We start from the raw sequence: 15,184 nt of genomic DNA, 5'->3' as shown, positions 1-15,184 counted from the left end.
ATTTAATGGCTCTGGAACCACACTGAATACACTGAACACAGGTATTTTGAAACCTTTTTAAAATCTGGCTATAGTTTTATTTGAACTTCATTCCCATGAACTGTAATCTGAACTATTATAAATGTATGGGTAGGAAAAAGATGCTAATTAGTTAAAAAAAAACAAAAACAAAAACAAAAACCAGCACCAGCACCAGCACCAGCACCACAAAAAACCCCAAACAAACAACAAACTCATTTTCCACAGGTCCATGCAGACTGAGTGGGCCTCAGGTTTTACTTCTATTGTTTGATGTCAGCTTATTATAACTGTCCTACATCAGAAGATGAAGCTTATAAACACAGGCCTGTGCGACTCCAGGTGCCTACCACTACTCCAGGTGCACCCCTGCGCAGGATTGCTCTGGTCACGTGAGCACAGGACGGCAATACTAAGTCTCAGGTAGTTAAATTTTAGCCTTTAACCTTCTCTCCAACGTAGGCTTCATTATCCCCTTCCCCCACACCTTATTTTAGACCATGGAACCGTCTGATGTCCAAATGTAAGATGACAATTATAAATTTTAGAGAGGGTAAAAATCTCGAGGCCAAGACTGAGATGCCTGAAGAAAAATGTAGAGGACAAGAACGGTTAGGGACAGACAGGAGGTGCAGACCGCTCGGAAGAGTCAATATTACTAGCACTTAGGGCTGACCTAGTATCATAAAACTAGGTGACTGGCAACTTTATAAATGGCTCCACTTTTCTTTTTATAGAGGGCATTTTCAGGGAGGCGACATTTGTTACTGGAGAATACTGCATGTTCAACATGGTAACCTCCAGCCTAAACTGTACACTGTAACTACAGCTTATCAATACTAGTTTTTCAGTTAAGAAATGTAACACAGGGGTTGGGGATTTAGCTCAGTGGTAGAGCGCTTGCCTAGCAAGCGCAAGGCCCTGGGTTCGGTCCCCAGCTCCGAAAAAAAGAAAAAAGAAGAAAAAGCAGAAGAAGAAGAAAAAGAAAAAAAAAGAAAAAAGAAATGTAACACAATTATCTTGAAACCATGAGAAAGAGAAAGGGTATGTAGTGCCTTCTGTACTTTATGATCAAATTTTCTGTGTCATATAGATTTCTCTAACAAAGTGTGTTTTTAAAAAAGGCTAAGCTTTAGATAACAGCAATACATCAAAATTAAACCAAACCAAACCAAACCAAACGGCTGCGTAAAGCAAAGCCCTTAAGCAAGTGGTGGAGAGGCGGTGGAGAGGCGGTGGAGAGGTGGTGGAGAAGTGGTGGAGAGGCGGTGGAGAGGCAGCGTACCTGCACCTTTCCGGAGAGTCCTCCCGGTCTTTCCTCCGGAACTTGCTGATGGTGTCGTCGATTGTGCTCCCGATCTTGTCGCTCAGCTCCCCTAGCTTGTCACTGAATGGAAACGCACTCTTGTTCTTATCCCACTCTTCGTCCCATTTGGACTTGGGCTCAGGGTCATACCGTTCATCTGTGTAAACAACGAAGAAAAACAACTGAGGATATTAAATCTGGAAGGTTCCAGTGTCCTTCCTTCTCCTAAGAAAATTATTTTTAAGGGAAAACGAATCTCCCACAGTGCCACACAAACACAACATGGTGCAGCCCATGCCAATCAAAAGCCTGTCTTCAGGTAACTTCACAGCCTTGATGGACAGGACAGATCTGAAGCCCTTGAACACTGCTACAGGAGTAGATACAGAAGCCATTCTATAAACACAAGACAAATGAACATCTTTCCAGTTTTCTAAAGTCATCCAATGAGTTCAATGACTATTTTATTCTTATCTTAATGGTTCTTCATTTTTAGACAAATATAAGCCAATGACAATATCTTAAACAGAAAGTAAGGCTATGTGCTGTGGTCCATGCCTATAACCCCTGTGTTCAGGAGATGGAGGCAGAGAGTGCAAGTTCTAGGGCAGCCCAGGCTCTGCACAAGTGGATGTGCGTCCAACAAACAAACAACAGAGAAAGGCAAGAAAGCGAGTTTGGGGGTGCAGAGAGAAGGGAGAAGGGGAGGGGAATAAGGCTGAAGGAGTGAGCACACACACAGAGCAAGCTAGCAAGACATGACGGTAAACTACACCAGAGCGAAGCTCAGTGATCATTTGAGAGCAAGAGTCCAAAGCTATGCAGTGCAGCACAACACAATGAGATCACCATCTCAGTAACAGGTGAAAGAGGAAGGAAGGGCAGACAGACGCATGGACCCAAAGGAGGAGGAGGGAAGGAAATTGACTGACTAACTAACCACTTAAGCACTGTTTCCCTAAAAGAACTCTGGTCTGAGCCCCATGACCCAGTTAGCTGAAAGGACCACATCCTTTAGTACCAAGAATGCAAATGAATGGAGTGAGGCATGGGAAGAATCCTGTAATTTTATTAAAAAAAATTCTAATTCTCCAAATCTTCACACTTTAGAACTATAAATGCTCTGAGCAGCTCCGACTTGGTGCTGGTGCATCAGAGAACCTCTGTGTGAGTCTGGAGTAAAGAAAAGACTGCAGCCCGGATGTAGATCGCTCCTGAGAGACACAGCCAGAATACAGCAAATATAGAGGCGAATGCCAGCAGCAAACCACTGAACTGAGAATAGGTCCCCTATTGAAGGAATCAGAGAAAGAACTGGAAGAGCTTGAAGGGGCTCGAGACCCCAAAAGTACAACAATGCCAAGCAACCAGAGCTTCCAGGGACTAAGCCACTACCTAAAGACTATACATGGACTGACCCTGGACTCTGACCCCATAGGTAGCAATGAATATCCTAGTAAGAGCACCAGTGGAAGGGGAAGCCCTGGGTCCTGCTAAGACTGAACCTCCAGTGAACTAGTCTATGGGGGGAGGGCGGCAATGGGGGGAGGGTTGGGAGGGGAACACCCATAAGGAAGGGGAGGGGGGAGGGGGATGTTTGCCCGGAAACCGGGAAAGGGAATAACACTCGAAATGTATATAAGAAATACTCAAGTTAATAAAAAAAAAAAAAAAAAAAGAAAAGAAAAGAAAAGACTGCAGCGATGTAAAACCCAAACACCATGATCTGTGCTGGTGCTTGTCTGAGGCTCAGTGGAGATGAATTATGGACACAAACAGAAATTGCCTATCTCCATCTCCAAACTGAACTTAAAAAGCCAAACTGGGATGGAGGGAACTCACATAAGGTTTGAGAAACAGAAATAATGAGAATGGGACAGGTTGGGAAATGACAAAGAAGGGCAGCTAAAGCCCTTGTTCACAGTGAATGATGGCACAGGTACCCTTAGGTTAAGTTCTTAAACATACATTGCTGAATACCTGCTAGAATCTGGAGCTAGGAAGACAGTTCAAAGAAAAGGCCCAGGTCACACGTGTTAGCTTACAGCCATTACACTAGGCTCATCCCAGGGACACAGCAACGGCTTATGTCAGCTGCAGCAGATGTGGGGTGCATGGACTCCCTACAACTCATTCTCTCTTCCGGTGTTCTCTTTCTGTCCTTCTCTGTGCCCCCTCTTCTATGCCCTCATCTGTCTGTCTGTATACATGTCCACTGGTCTGCCTCTACCCCTTCTCTAGGCCTGCATTCCTCGCCTTTTCCCCAGTAAAGCCCCTTTATACCAGATCTACTTTATGGAGTAATTTCTTAGGGGCACACCTTGGCATGGGTCCACCAGGTACCCCCTCGAAGCATTATATATCATAACAATGTGAAGCCCAGGGCTCAAACCTAATTGCTGTAGAAAGAATAAATTACCGAGTGGATAAAGGTCATCATCTAATGCCAGAAGTAAACCCACACCAATTAGTTAAAGCTACTGAAGGTCCAAAAAAGCATCAAAAAACTAACAAAGACTGTTAACACAAACATGGGCTGTTCAGCCCCATCCTAATTCAGAAGCTGCGCCAACCCACAGCGACCTGGTTGGCAAGCTCACTCACGTTCTGAATTCCCTGGATCCAGTTTCATGTAGTGTTGGTAACAGAATGGGACAGCAGCACTTAGAGGGAGGGAGTAGGATGCAAGCAGCAATTTAGCAACAGAAAAAGCCAAAGATCAAAACGAGTACTTGAACACGTGATCCAAAGCCTTTTCACTGTCCTGGAGAAGCCGCTCCAAAATTTCATGCTTTACTAGAAAAGACACACTCTTGACCAGTATATAGCCTGGCTTCTATGTGATATATGACATAAGAAAGATTGTTTTTTTGCTGTTGGAAACATCTTTTAATACTAATTAATGAGGTATTTTTTTCCTCTGAGAGCAGGCAAGCAAAGGAATAAAAGAATGAAGATATTTTACAGGCCACCACAAGATGACAGACTTTTTTTGAGATAAGGTCTTACTACAGATCTCTCGATGGCTTGGAATTACACACGTCAACTGTGCTAGCTTTGAACTCGACCTCCCCCATCTTAGTGTGCTCCACTACACCTGGCAATAGGGAAGTTCTTTTACCTCTATCCACTGAGAAATGTGCAACCTCAAAGACTCCAAACACACACATAGCAGATGCAGGTGCTGGAACAGGTGAGCCTCAATGACGTACACTAAGGCTGCGCGCGCGCGCGCGCGCGCACACACACACACACACACACACACACACACACACACACACACACACACACAGAGGTTAGGTACTGTCACGGCTCACAGAGGATGGGACAGGCCCAAAAAGAATTTTTATCTTTGTGTTTCAAGCATCTAATGTACAATTTATAATTTAATTAACACTAAACATTGGGGGGCTGGAGAGATGGCTCAGCGGTTAAGAGCACTGACTGCTCTTCCTGAGGACCTGAGTTCAATTCCCAGCAACCACATGGTGGCTCACAACCATCTGTAATGTGATCCAATCCCCTCTTCTAATATGTCTGAAGACAGTACTTACATAATAAATAAATCTTTAAAAAAACAACCCAATAAACAGTAGAAACAATTCAAGTTCAAGCTACCTTCTGGGAGGGAGAGGTGTGGTGAAGGGAGAGAGAGAATCTGGGTCTATCTGTGCAGCCAGAACTAGTCTCCAACTTACTATCTTGCTCCAACCTCCAAAGTGCTAGGATTGCAGGTGTGCACTACCACATCTGGCTTCAAACTGCTCTTCACTGTAATTTTCACTCCTTCGTAACAGCAAAGAAACAACAGACACACAAGAAGATCTGGCAACACAGTCAGTCATTTTTCTGACTGGATTATACATTGCTTAAATTAAGGGAAGGGAAGTGAGGTTTCATGGACTTACAGGAAACTTACCTATTTGGAACCACAGCTAAACTGGCTTTGAATTAGAAAGCCAAACTGGCTGTCTGGAACTGTTAAGAATTTGCTTCTGTAAGAACTCTAATCCTAAGGAGGGTGTGCACCCTTTTTACTCTCTGATTATCTAACTAGCCAGTATCTGCTAACACCCTATATTTTGGATTCATAATAAAATCAGAAAGATTTAGAAGATCTGGGAAAACAGGAGTCAAAATGATACCATATATATTTTAGAATTCTGTGTATTACTAGAAAACCCCCCAGCATTTTGGTTTTTAGTATTTCACTGACTCTTACAAGAATACAGCTGAGGCTGAGTAAGTGAGGGCCATGTGGCAGTGGCTTAGCCCTGATACTCACTGTATCGGAATCCGCCAACGCTGTCTGAGGAGACCCCGACATACTTGTCTTTGTTCTTCTTTGCTTTCTTCCTCTCCTCTCGAAGTCTGTCATCATCCTGTGCAAACTCAACCAGCTCCTTCACTTTCTGTCGGATGTTTATACCTTGATCCTTGCCATGCTCATCTTGAGGACAGTAAAGGAGAAAGCGAATTGTAAGAACTCTTAGTGTGCATCAAACTCTCACAAGAGTAGAAACAAAAGTGCTTACATAAATAATGTCAAATTTTAAACTTTTTAAGGAGGCAGATTATGGCATTAAATTCTAATTTGACTTAATGACCCTAGACAACAGAACTAGTCAAGATCAATCCATGATCTACTAAAAGGATTACCTATGATGATGTGTGGAATGCATACAGCTCGAAGTGTTTTCTATCATTTAAGAAATGACCACTCACTTTTAACACTCTGATGGCCCAAAAGCACCCTAAGTATCTTGTTTCCCCGAGATATCACTAGGACCTAGTGCAACTAAACCCTGACATTTTACAGTCGTCACAAGGCGGGCAGGCTCCAAAGGAACCGCTCCCCGCCCCGTGCTGCCTTCACATTCAGAACACATTCTGGCCTCGCACAGTACAAACTCTCTGCTGGGAGGGGGCCTGGCTTCAAACACATGTGTGTGTTTTGGCGTTCTAACCTTCTCTTCCCACATGATTAAAGCTGTTCCTTTATGGACACCACAGGGGACCAGTCTCTGGTGCATATTTTAATATAAACCCCAACACTCATGTTGGGTTGGTTCTGTTGTTATTAGCCAGTCCTTTCTGCAAGCTCCTGTCTTCACTAATTAATACTCTAGGGCCCCACGCCTTGGATTCTGCACTCGTCACACAACCAGCGAGAGTCACATGCTAATTAGAGCAGAGAAGCTTCCAAGCTGGTTCAGGTGACTGACAACTCCAACTACTGTTTTAATTTGCTTATGAGGGTTTTCTATTGCTCACCTACAAAGTGGTAATTTTCCAGGGATCGCAAATCATAAATGTGTTCTCTGGCGCTTGTAACAACTCGCTCCGATCCATTTCTTATGAGGTAAGCTAGGAGCAGCAACGACTGTGGAAATATAAAGCACCAAATGACTGAATGGAATGAGCTGGAAGAGCTTTGGTACACAGTTAAACACAAATTCCAACATTACTAGACGGTCGTGGTGAGGAGTGTGCCCTCCCCTTTCTGTTAGACCGAAATACAGTCTGAACTTCAACCTCACGTTCCTTGATATCTAGTACAGAAAATAATTATAAACTACCGAGGCAACGGTCACTTACATGGGAGGATCCTTCTGTCTCTACAAGCCCCTGAAGCAGTGTCCTCTGACAAAACCTAATTCTGATGCTAATGAGGTTTCAAAAATTTTCAACAAAAGAAAACCTTGAGTATTGCAGAAAACTTTGCAGAAATGTTAAGTCAAGGATGCTAACTAAGGGCATGCTTGAAGCTAACAGGTCTGAGGTTAGCACTGTGATGGGCCGTGCTGGAATTAGTTGTGCGTGTGTGTGTGCGTGCGTGTGTGCATCTTTCTGAGGTTGTGAACACAGCAGGGACCATTCATCTGCTTTCTCAATGAAGCCTCATTTCACCATGACTCTGGGTCTGAGGGTCTATGCAGGGCAGTGACACGGGTGCAAACTTACATTTACTAGTAACTATCTGGGGGTTGGTTTTGAGGCAGGGTTTCATCATACCTCTCTGGCTGGCCTCTAGTTCATGGTAATACTCCAGCCTCAGCCTCTTAAATGTTGAGATTATAGACCGGTGGTCATCATAAACAGATTTCCTATTTTTTTTTTTTTTGAAAAAGTAGTACAACAATCTTTAAAAGCCCCATTTTAGAAAAATTGTACAATTTATATAAATCTCAGAGAATATTTTAGGAAACAAATATCACAAAAAAAAAAAATCACAAAATTTGCAGGACATGGCACCACGTGCCTTTAGATTCCTAGTAGCTCAAGGCATAGTCTACATACTTAGTTCTGGGTCAGCCAGGGCTACAAAGAGAGACTCTGTCCTCCTCAGTACCCACCAAATTAGAACAGGGAGGGGGGCTGAGCAGAAGGACTAATGGATAAAGTACTCCTGTGCAAACCTGGGTACAGAAGCTTGGATCCCCATCACCCACATAAAAAGCTGGGCAAACCTGGCTGCCGCCCGTAATCTTATTGAAGAGACAGGGGTCTCAAGCAAGCTAACCGAGTCAGAAAGCTGAGTGCAATGAGACCCTGCTCATAAAGTAACATGGAACATTTGAGGAAGACACAGGAGGCAACACTCTGGTCTCTTACACACCACACTCAGATACTCAATAACAACAGTAACACTAACAACAGAAATCTAGTTAAAACAGGTTTTTAATTCTGAGAGCCAAAATGTCTCAAGTTGCAAATGTGAACACTGCTATGGTCTGCTGTGTGTTAGTAAGAATCTTATTTGGCACACAGCATGCGTTAGAAATTAGTTTTGAAGAGCAGGAAAACAAGAGCAGAGAAAGACCATCGGCTTGCTTTAGAAATACAGAGTCAAAACTAACCTAAACTAGATGAAGCGGAGGAAGAGTCTGCACAGGTGAAAACACCAGGGGGGTTGGTCTCAGCCGCAGTCCAGCCCTGCTTGTAGACCTCGATGGACTAAACACCACTATCACACAACCACACCACGAAACAAAGCTTCACGCAGAGCTGACAAGCATGAGGCTGGTCTTTATCTCGATGTTCACAGAGCAAACATGCATATGAGTAGAGAGTCAATACTCAAAACACCTACCCAGTGGGGCTGGGGATTTAGCTCAGTGGTAGAGCGCTTACCTAGGAAGCGCAAGGCCCTGGGTTCGGTCCCCAGCTCCGAAAAAAAGAACCAAAAAAAACCAAAAAACAAAACAAAACAAAAAAAAAAAACAAAAAAAAAACAACAACACCTACCCAGTTTTAGTAGGAAAAATATTTAAGAAACAATAAAAATCTTCAATATTTAAAAGAACATAAGTGTGAAAACACTCTGTAGTACAAAGAACTGTTTATGACTGGAAAACTGGAAGCAGACACAGTCCCATCTTGGTGTGTCCTGGGAAAGTCTAGAACTCAGTGGACTGCAGTCATGACTGTCAACGCACTCATGTGGGTTCCCACCGTACCTTATAAACTCTTCTCCAATTCTTTTTGTTGTCTTTTAGCATTCGGGACCAAAGCATGTTCATAAGTTCTGGGAACTGTTCATACATAAAAGTAGCCCTGGAAGAAAGGAGTTGTCCTTAAGCAGTGGTAGCAGTGACAGCAGATGGCAGGCTTGTTCTAAGTTCTTTGGACTGCCCAAACAGCTTAGAAACAAATAAGCCTGAATCAGATTTTAATAGCATTCCTCCTAAAACAGCTTCCTCCTCTTATTCTCTATAGCACACAGAACATTTACAAGGACTCACAGTGTCATTCTGCAAGCTTTTCCTCATGGCCTCAGTGTCCCGCATTGTTACCAAGAAAAAACTGTTAATTTTTTTTACTTCAAATATTTTATACGTTTTCTTCAAAGTTTGTAAGGAAAGCTAGAGAGAGCCTCTAAACTTGGCTGATGCATCATTAAAAGCCAATTTTTAATGGGAATGGAACCTATATAAAACTCTCCACACTAATCAAAATGGATTATGCAGAATGTATGGCTGATAGTTAAACAGGTTAAAACTGAAGGCAAACTTCACTTTCTGTGTAAAGACACTGATTCTTTCTGCCCTGTTGAGTCAAATTACCACTTACTTGGCAATCTCTCCCATGAGCTGCCCAGAAGGTCCCCAAGGATCATCATTCGTTGCTTCTCGAACTTTGGACTCGATCTCTGAATAATTCATAACCACATTGGTGCTGTAGAGGAAAAAAAATGCACATATGTGCATGCACGCACATACACATATAGATACGTAAGGATTAGCATCAAAACTGAGCAACATCTGAAGACTTAGATCATGATACTAATGTATGTCTTGTTTTTAATTAATTATTCCATTCATTTACATTTTTATTAATTATTCCACTAACATGTCTTAATGAGCCACCTCTACGTAGTAGGGGGCAGCAGATCTGTGCAAAGGCTATACCAAGGATACATTACACATTTAAGTTATTTTAAGAATTTAGCTTTCAAGAATATAGAGGGCCATCAGTCCTGGCACAAGTCCAGGAGAAATGTCTCAAAGACAAATGAACATGGTAGGATCTATCGTGGAGCCAGGATATGAGCCAGGATATCCGAGTTTCTCTCTGTCCAAACTTTATAAGAGGTTAGTTTTATGTTTATGGGACTTCTGTTCTCTTATACTAAATTACAGAAGATTAATTTATAGTGACTGTGTGTGACATTTAAAAAAGACATGACACAAAGAGTATTCTACCACTGTTTAAAACTATTACCAACATTTCCTTGTATATCACTGTTTTTCTCTAACAAAAACTAAATTATTAGTTATTGCAAATCTCACACCTTCACCGGCTACCTAATATTTTATTGGAAACTACATTTAAGCTTTTCCTTCAGACATCTACTAGTTTTTTGACAAGAACACAGGAGACAGAAAACCTGACTCCAATCCTATTCCATGACCTTTGGTAAAACAGTTTTGTTTTAACCTTGGTTTCAGCTGGGAAGAGGTTATGTACCTCAAAGGACAGCATAAAAAATGGTGCTGAGCTCCACGGTGCTTGGAATATGGGCAACACTGTTAATGAGAACCATCTCATAACAAGAAAACATGCTTTCAAAGAATAAAACATGAGACAGCAAAACACTTGATTTTTTTAAAAAAGTCATGTGTATGGGGTCTGAAGGAAGAAAAGCCATAAAAATGTGACAGTGTAGCATGTCCATCTGGTGTATATAGTTCTGATCACTACTGAATGAGTATTATAACAGAAGAACACTGCAATCCAAATCTTCGGCATAAAATCAAAACTTATAATAAATGAATGAATAATCAGATTTAGACATCTACTGCTCACATACCTGCCCTTCTTTTACTATGTGGCTTTTTAGAGTCATCAAATAAGGCAGGGTGGAAGCTCAGCGCTTTTAGACCTCGTCTGTTGCTATTCATTCTTTCAAGTTCTTTAGCTTAGGTAAGACACTGACAAACAGACCCGGTCAGAACTGAGACAGTTACGTTTATACAACTGTCGAGTCAGAACAAACAGTGCGACTCCTACAGCAACACCCAGAGCAATGCTCTACCAAGAAAAGTGTCCTCTAAAACCCGGGCACAACCCCTCAACTGTACAACTAGTGTGATAATGCAACTACAAGTCACTTCCTTGAGAGCTCACAACTTCTGCGGCCCTCGAAGACTCTTAACGAAGTTTTCTAATATTCCAGAGATGATCCTGCTGACCATGACTTATGTATAAATAATGGTATTGCTCTTCTCCTTAGTTTTTATCACCAATGGAAAAAAAATGAAGGCAAGCCGGCCAAAACCAGATCTACAATTAAAGATAATACAAAATGGTAGATTTCACCTCTTGCTTATCCTGGTGGCTGAAGGGTCATGGCAATTAAAAGCATCCGAACATAGCTGGGAAAATGAGCAACACCCAGCAGCACTACAGTCCACCCTTGCATTTTGTTGCAGAGACCTCCACTAAAAGATGAAGGATCCTGTACTCCATGTACATGAAATATTTTCACCAGAGCACTCAGCAGTGCAGGGCTCTTGGAACACTACTTTCCTTGTTTGAGCAACAAAGGCCGTGGGTCAATGAGAACCCTTCAAAGGCTGGGAGCTGAAGGCCTGCATGTTGGAGCAGTGTGTGTTTAGCAGAGATGGCAGAGATCCAGAAATTTAAGAATTTCCTCATTTCCTTAACTGAAAAACGACAGGAGCCATTAAAACATAGCGTTGGGTATAAAGGGCGTCCACAGAAGGATCAGATGCTGTTACTGGGACAGCAGAAGACTAATACTTTCATGAGCATGCTGTTTTAAAGCTATTTTTTCAATAAAACTGCTGCTTTCAAAAATGATCAAAATGAAGTTGATAACATAAAGAACTCTGAATAAAAAAAAAGGCTTCATTAAGTCAGAAACAACTGAAACTAACAACAAAGACGCCCGTATAGCACAGCCTCATCCCGCACCCACTTAAAAGCACCAATTTCTAAAAAGGCAAATATAGCTTTGGACCCTTGTTGTTTGGATAGCCTCCATCTAGGACCGATTCTTAACATTAGCAACCTTCTAGAAATGAAAAACAATTCCCTTTAAAAATGGAAATTAAAAACAACTAATAGCTTAATTCTAAATCTTCCCAGGGCTGACAGAGATGTCCTTGTTGAATTCAGTCACTAGAGGGGGCCCTGTAGTCAGTTTTTGGACACAGAAACTCCAAGGAAATGTCTGAACTTGGCTTTGCTGAAGAGCAGAAAAGCAGGGTTCCCAGAACTTGGGCAACTGCCAATCAAGTAGTTTTTACCCTTGTAGCATAAAAACATGTTTTACTAGAAAATATACACCAAGAAAAAGGGAAGTGTGGACACAACGCAGGTCCAGCTGTGAACGCAAGAGCAATGTGGTAGCAAGTGCTTTCCCCACTCTGCCTCTTCTTCCAAATTGGGTCAGATGGGTTTGCATCTTCACAGAACCATCCTGTAGTCTAAGCTACAACTTTGTTCACCCCAAGATCACGGAGTACCAAGACCCCCTGTTCTGTTAGATTCAGGTGACAGTTAAGACAGAAAGGCAGTCAGAAACAGACCCAATAACTTCGCTCCAAGCAACAGTTTCAAATAATACTGTTTTCTTTATACTTCTTCCTATTGTCCCAGTTCATCCTGATGAGCATTATTACACTCTAAGGGAAACAATAAAGTACTACTAAAATGCACATCAAATTCTGTACCACAGCTGACTACATTTTAACCACTTTATAGGTTAGGACATTCGGATGAACAACAGGGACATCATTACACGCTGTGGGCCTTGGTTTGCATAGTAGGTGCTGTGGCACAGTAACTGAAGTGTGTGCACCAATGTTGTGTGAACCAGCACTGAACAATGTAAATACCTACAACTCAACATTTTAAACCCGAACTGAGAATAAAATCCACATTTAAGTCACCTCTTACTGCTCTGTACGCCTGAAGAACTTCCAAAGGACAGCGGATAATCCACTTTTGTGAAACAGTTCTGCTCCCTGATAAATGCCAACCTTTGCACTGGTGTAGCCACACTCCGGAAACACCCACACTTGGGAGACAGAGGTAGCAGGATCAAGAGATTGAAGGCAGCCTGGAATATCCAGCAAGCCCCTGCTTCAGAAAAAGGTTTCTTTAAATGCCGCAGCACTGTAACACAGGACATCAAGTGCAGTAGGCATTGATCTGCTCAAGGAACTTTGTGTTGAAATCTCCTCTAAGTTACTGCCTCTTTTTTGTTGGTTTGTTTGTTTAACATATATTAAATACAAAGTATCTGATGAAGAAGAAAGACAGCTCAGATGTTAAGAACACTTTCTGCTCTTGCAAAGGAGGGAATTCAGTTCCCAATGCTCATGTTGGGCTATCTGTGCACAAGCTCCTGGAGCTCCAGTTAGAGGGGCCTGATACCTTTTTCTGACCTATTTTGGCACCAAGACACATATATAAATAAAGAGTAAATCTTTTCTTAGCAAGAGATAAAAAGTAAATTTTCCCCTCTCTTAGACACTGTGTTCTCTGTCAGTGTCACACACAGAGGCAAGAGAACAACTTCCAGCAGCAGGCCCTGCTTCCACCAGGGGGATCTCTAACAACACACTGCTAGTGAGAACTAGACTTCCTGAACAAACCCTAACATGCCTGACAGATGAAAACACTGTCTACCTTCACCGTCTGAACAATGTTAAAGACTCCAGACAGTGGGAGTAGTCTGTGAACACTGTTATTTTCTCACTATGGTCTAGCAAATATATACAACCAATTGCATTTTTTTTTTTTGTCAAAATGAGACATCTTTGTGGGCAGTACACTTTAACTCAACAACTCTACAGTTTACAGAAACCATGTGTGCATGTTAAGGATACCAACTGAGGCCAGAAGAGGGCATTGGATCCCTGGAATTAACTCAAGTTATTCTGATCTGTACAGTGAAACACAGTAAGAGGCTTGGCTATGTGACTTGTGCCCAGCTATGTATAGCAGATTTGGGTCATGACAGAACTATAAACTATGTTTTTGCTACAAATTTCTCAGTTGTTTATTATAAATTAAAACTTTGAACAGAATGTCTAATAAGAAATCATTGTGCTTTAGAACTCATCACAGAGGTAAATGCAATGTCTAAGTATAATTTATCAGTCACTGACATGAGCTGATTACAACATCTAATACTTTTTCATCTGGTTCTAAACTGTCATTCTCTACAAATGCCAAAAGTGAGAAATAAGCATTCCAAGCTGGCCAGGTTAACCCGTGCCTGTTATTCCAGCACACAAGTCATCCTGGATTATGCACAGGAAGATGTTGTCTGGAAGGCGGAAGGAAGGAAGGAAGGAAGGAAGGAAGGAAGGAAGGAAGGAAGGAAGGAAGGAGGGAGGGAGGGAGGGAGGGAGGGAGGGAGGAAAGAAGAGAGGGAGGGAGGGAGGGAGGTAGGAAAGAAGAGAGGGAGGGAGGGAGGTAGGGAGGGAGGGAGGGAGCGAGCATTTCAAAACCCTCTATTTTCAACATGTGCATTCAAGAAATGTGTTCCCTTGTTTATAAGATCACATACCTAACACTCTAGGAAAATTCCCACTATTTTGTGTCAGTGTAGAGGAAGCAACACTAACCAAGTTCATGTATAAATTTCTGAGATTCATGAAAACCAATGTGTTCCACTCTGTCTAAAGTTGTCCTAAAATATAACTAGAAGTCCTGTTCCCACAAGCCACCAACTTTCTGATTTAATCTGGCAAGTTTTCAGGGAAATCCTTGAGTAATTTATGAAACAGATGTGCAAAGAAATGACATCAAAGGGACAAGCCAAGAAAAACATCCTGGTGTCAGCAGCTAAGCTATGAGCTATGGGAAGACACATTTCCCTTTCCTCACTGCAGGGGTGAGCAGCACTGACCAAGACAAGCCACTGGACAGCAGCCATTCTCAGGCCTTGCTTGGCTGCAGGAACTGATCCAGGACACAGTCAAAGAAGACACTGCACACTCTCGTGTGTTCATGATGCTTCCTTGTTTTTCACAGCCACTCTCAGCAAAGACCAAAGCCATACATAGATTTGTCCCGTCAGTGACTTAGTAAGTTACTAAGATGTGAATTTTTGTCTCTGGTACGCACCTACTGTTAGGGTCTCTAAACAAATCACTGGTATGCCTCAGTTTCCTCATTTAGAAGGCCCTTATATCGCTATCAAGGTAACTAAATAACATGTGCAAGGCAGTTAGCAGAGTTGATACCACTGTTTCTAGGTGAGTCTTTCATTCTAGATAGGACGTATGCATTGTCTATAAACACTCTACTGGCTCACCTGTGGAAGTCCTGGACCCTGATGGTGGCAGTATTTTAGGAGATTCTAGGAACTACAGAAGA

General features: G+C 42.2%; 1 protein-coding gene across 2 annotated transcripts in view; it reads right to left on the bottom strand.

Annotated features, from left to right (window-relative positions):
* Positions 1 to 15,184, bottom strand: part of Clint1 (clathrin interactor 1) — a 54,578-nt gene that overhangs the window by 17,586 nt on the left and 21,808 nt on the right. For both annotated transcript variants that reach the window (XM_008767689.3, NM_001415157.1), the window contains exons 2-6: positions 9,398 to 9,502; positions 8,785 to 8,881; positions 6,599 to 6,707; positions 5,610 to 5,774; positions 1,304 to 1,481 (exon numbers count right to left, since the gene is read on the bottom strand). In XM_008767689.3, coding sequence (XP_008765911.2) covers positions 1,304 to 1,481; positions 5,610 to 5,774; positions 6,599 to 6,707; positions 8,785 to 8,881; positions 9,398 to 9,502 — 654 coding nt within the window. The remainder of the gene's footprint in view (positions 1 to 1,303; positions 1,482 to 5,609; positions 5,775 to 6,598; positions 6,708 to 8,784; positions 8,882 to 9,397; positions 9,503 to 15,184) is intronic.

Source organism: Rattus norvegicus, chromosome 10 (assembly GCF_036323735.1).
Source record: "Rattus norvegicus strain BN/NHsdMcwi chromosome 10, GRCr8, whole genome shotgun sequence".
NCBI classification, from domain to species: domain Eukaryota; kingdom Metazoa; phylum Chordata; class Mammalia; order Rodentia; family Muridae; genus Rattus; species Rattus norvegicus.
This window is presented reverse-complemented; position numbering and strand designations above follow the sequence as displayed.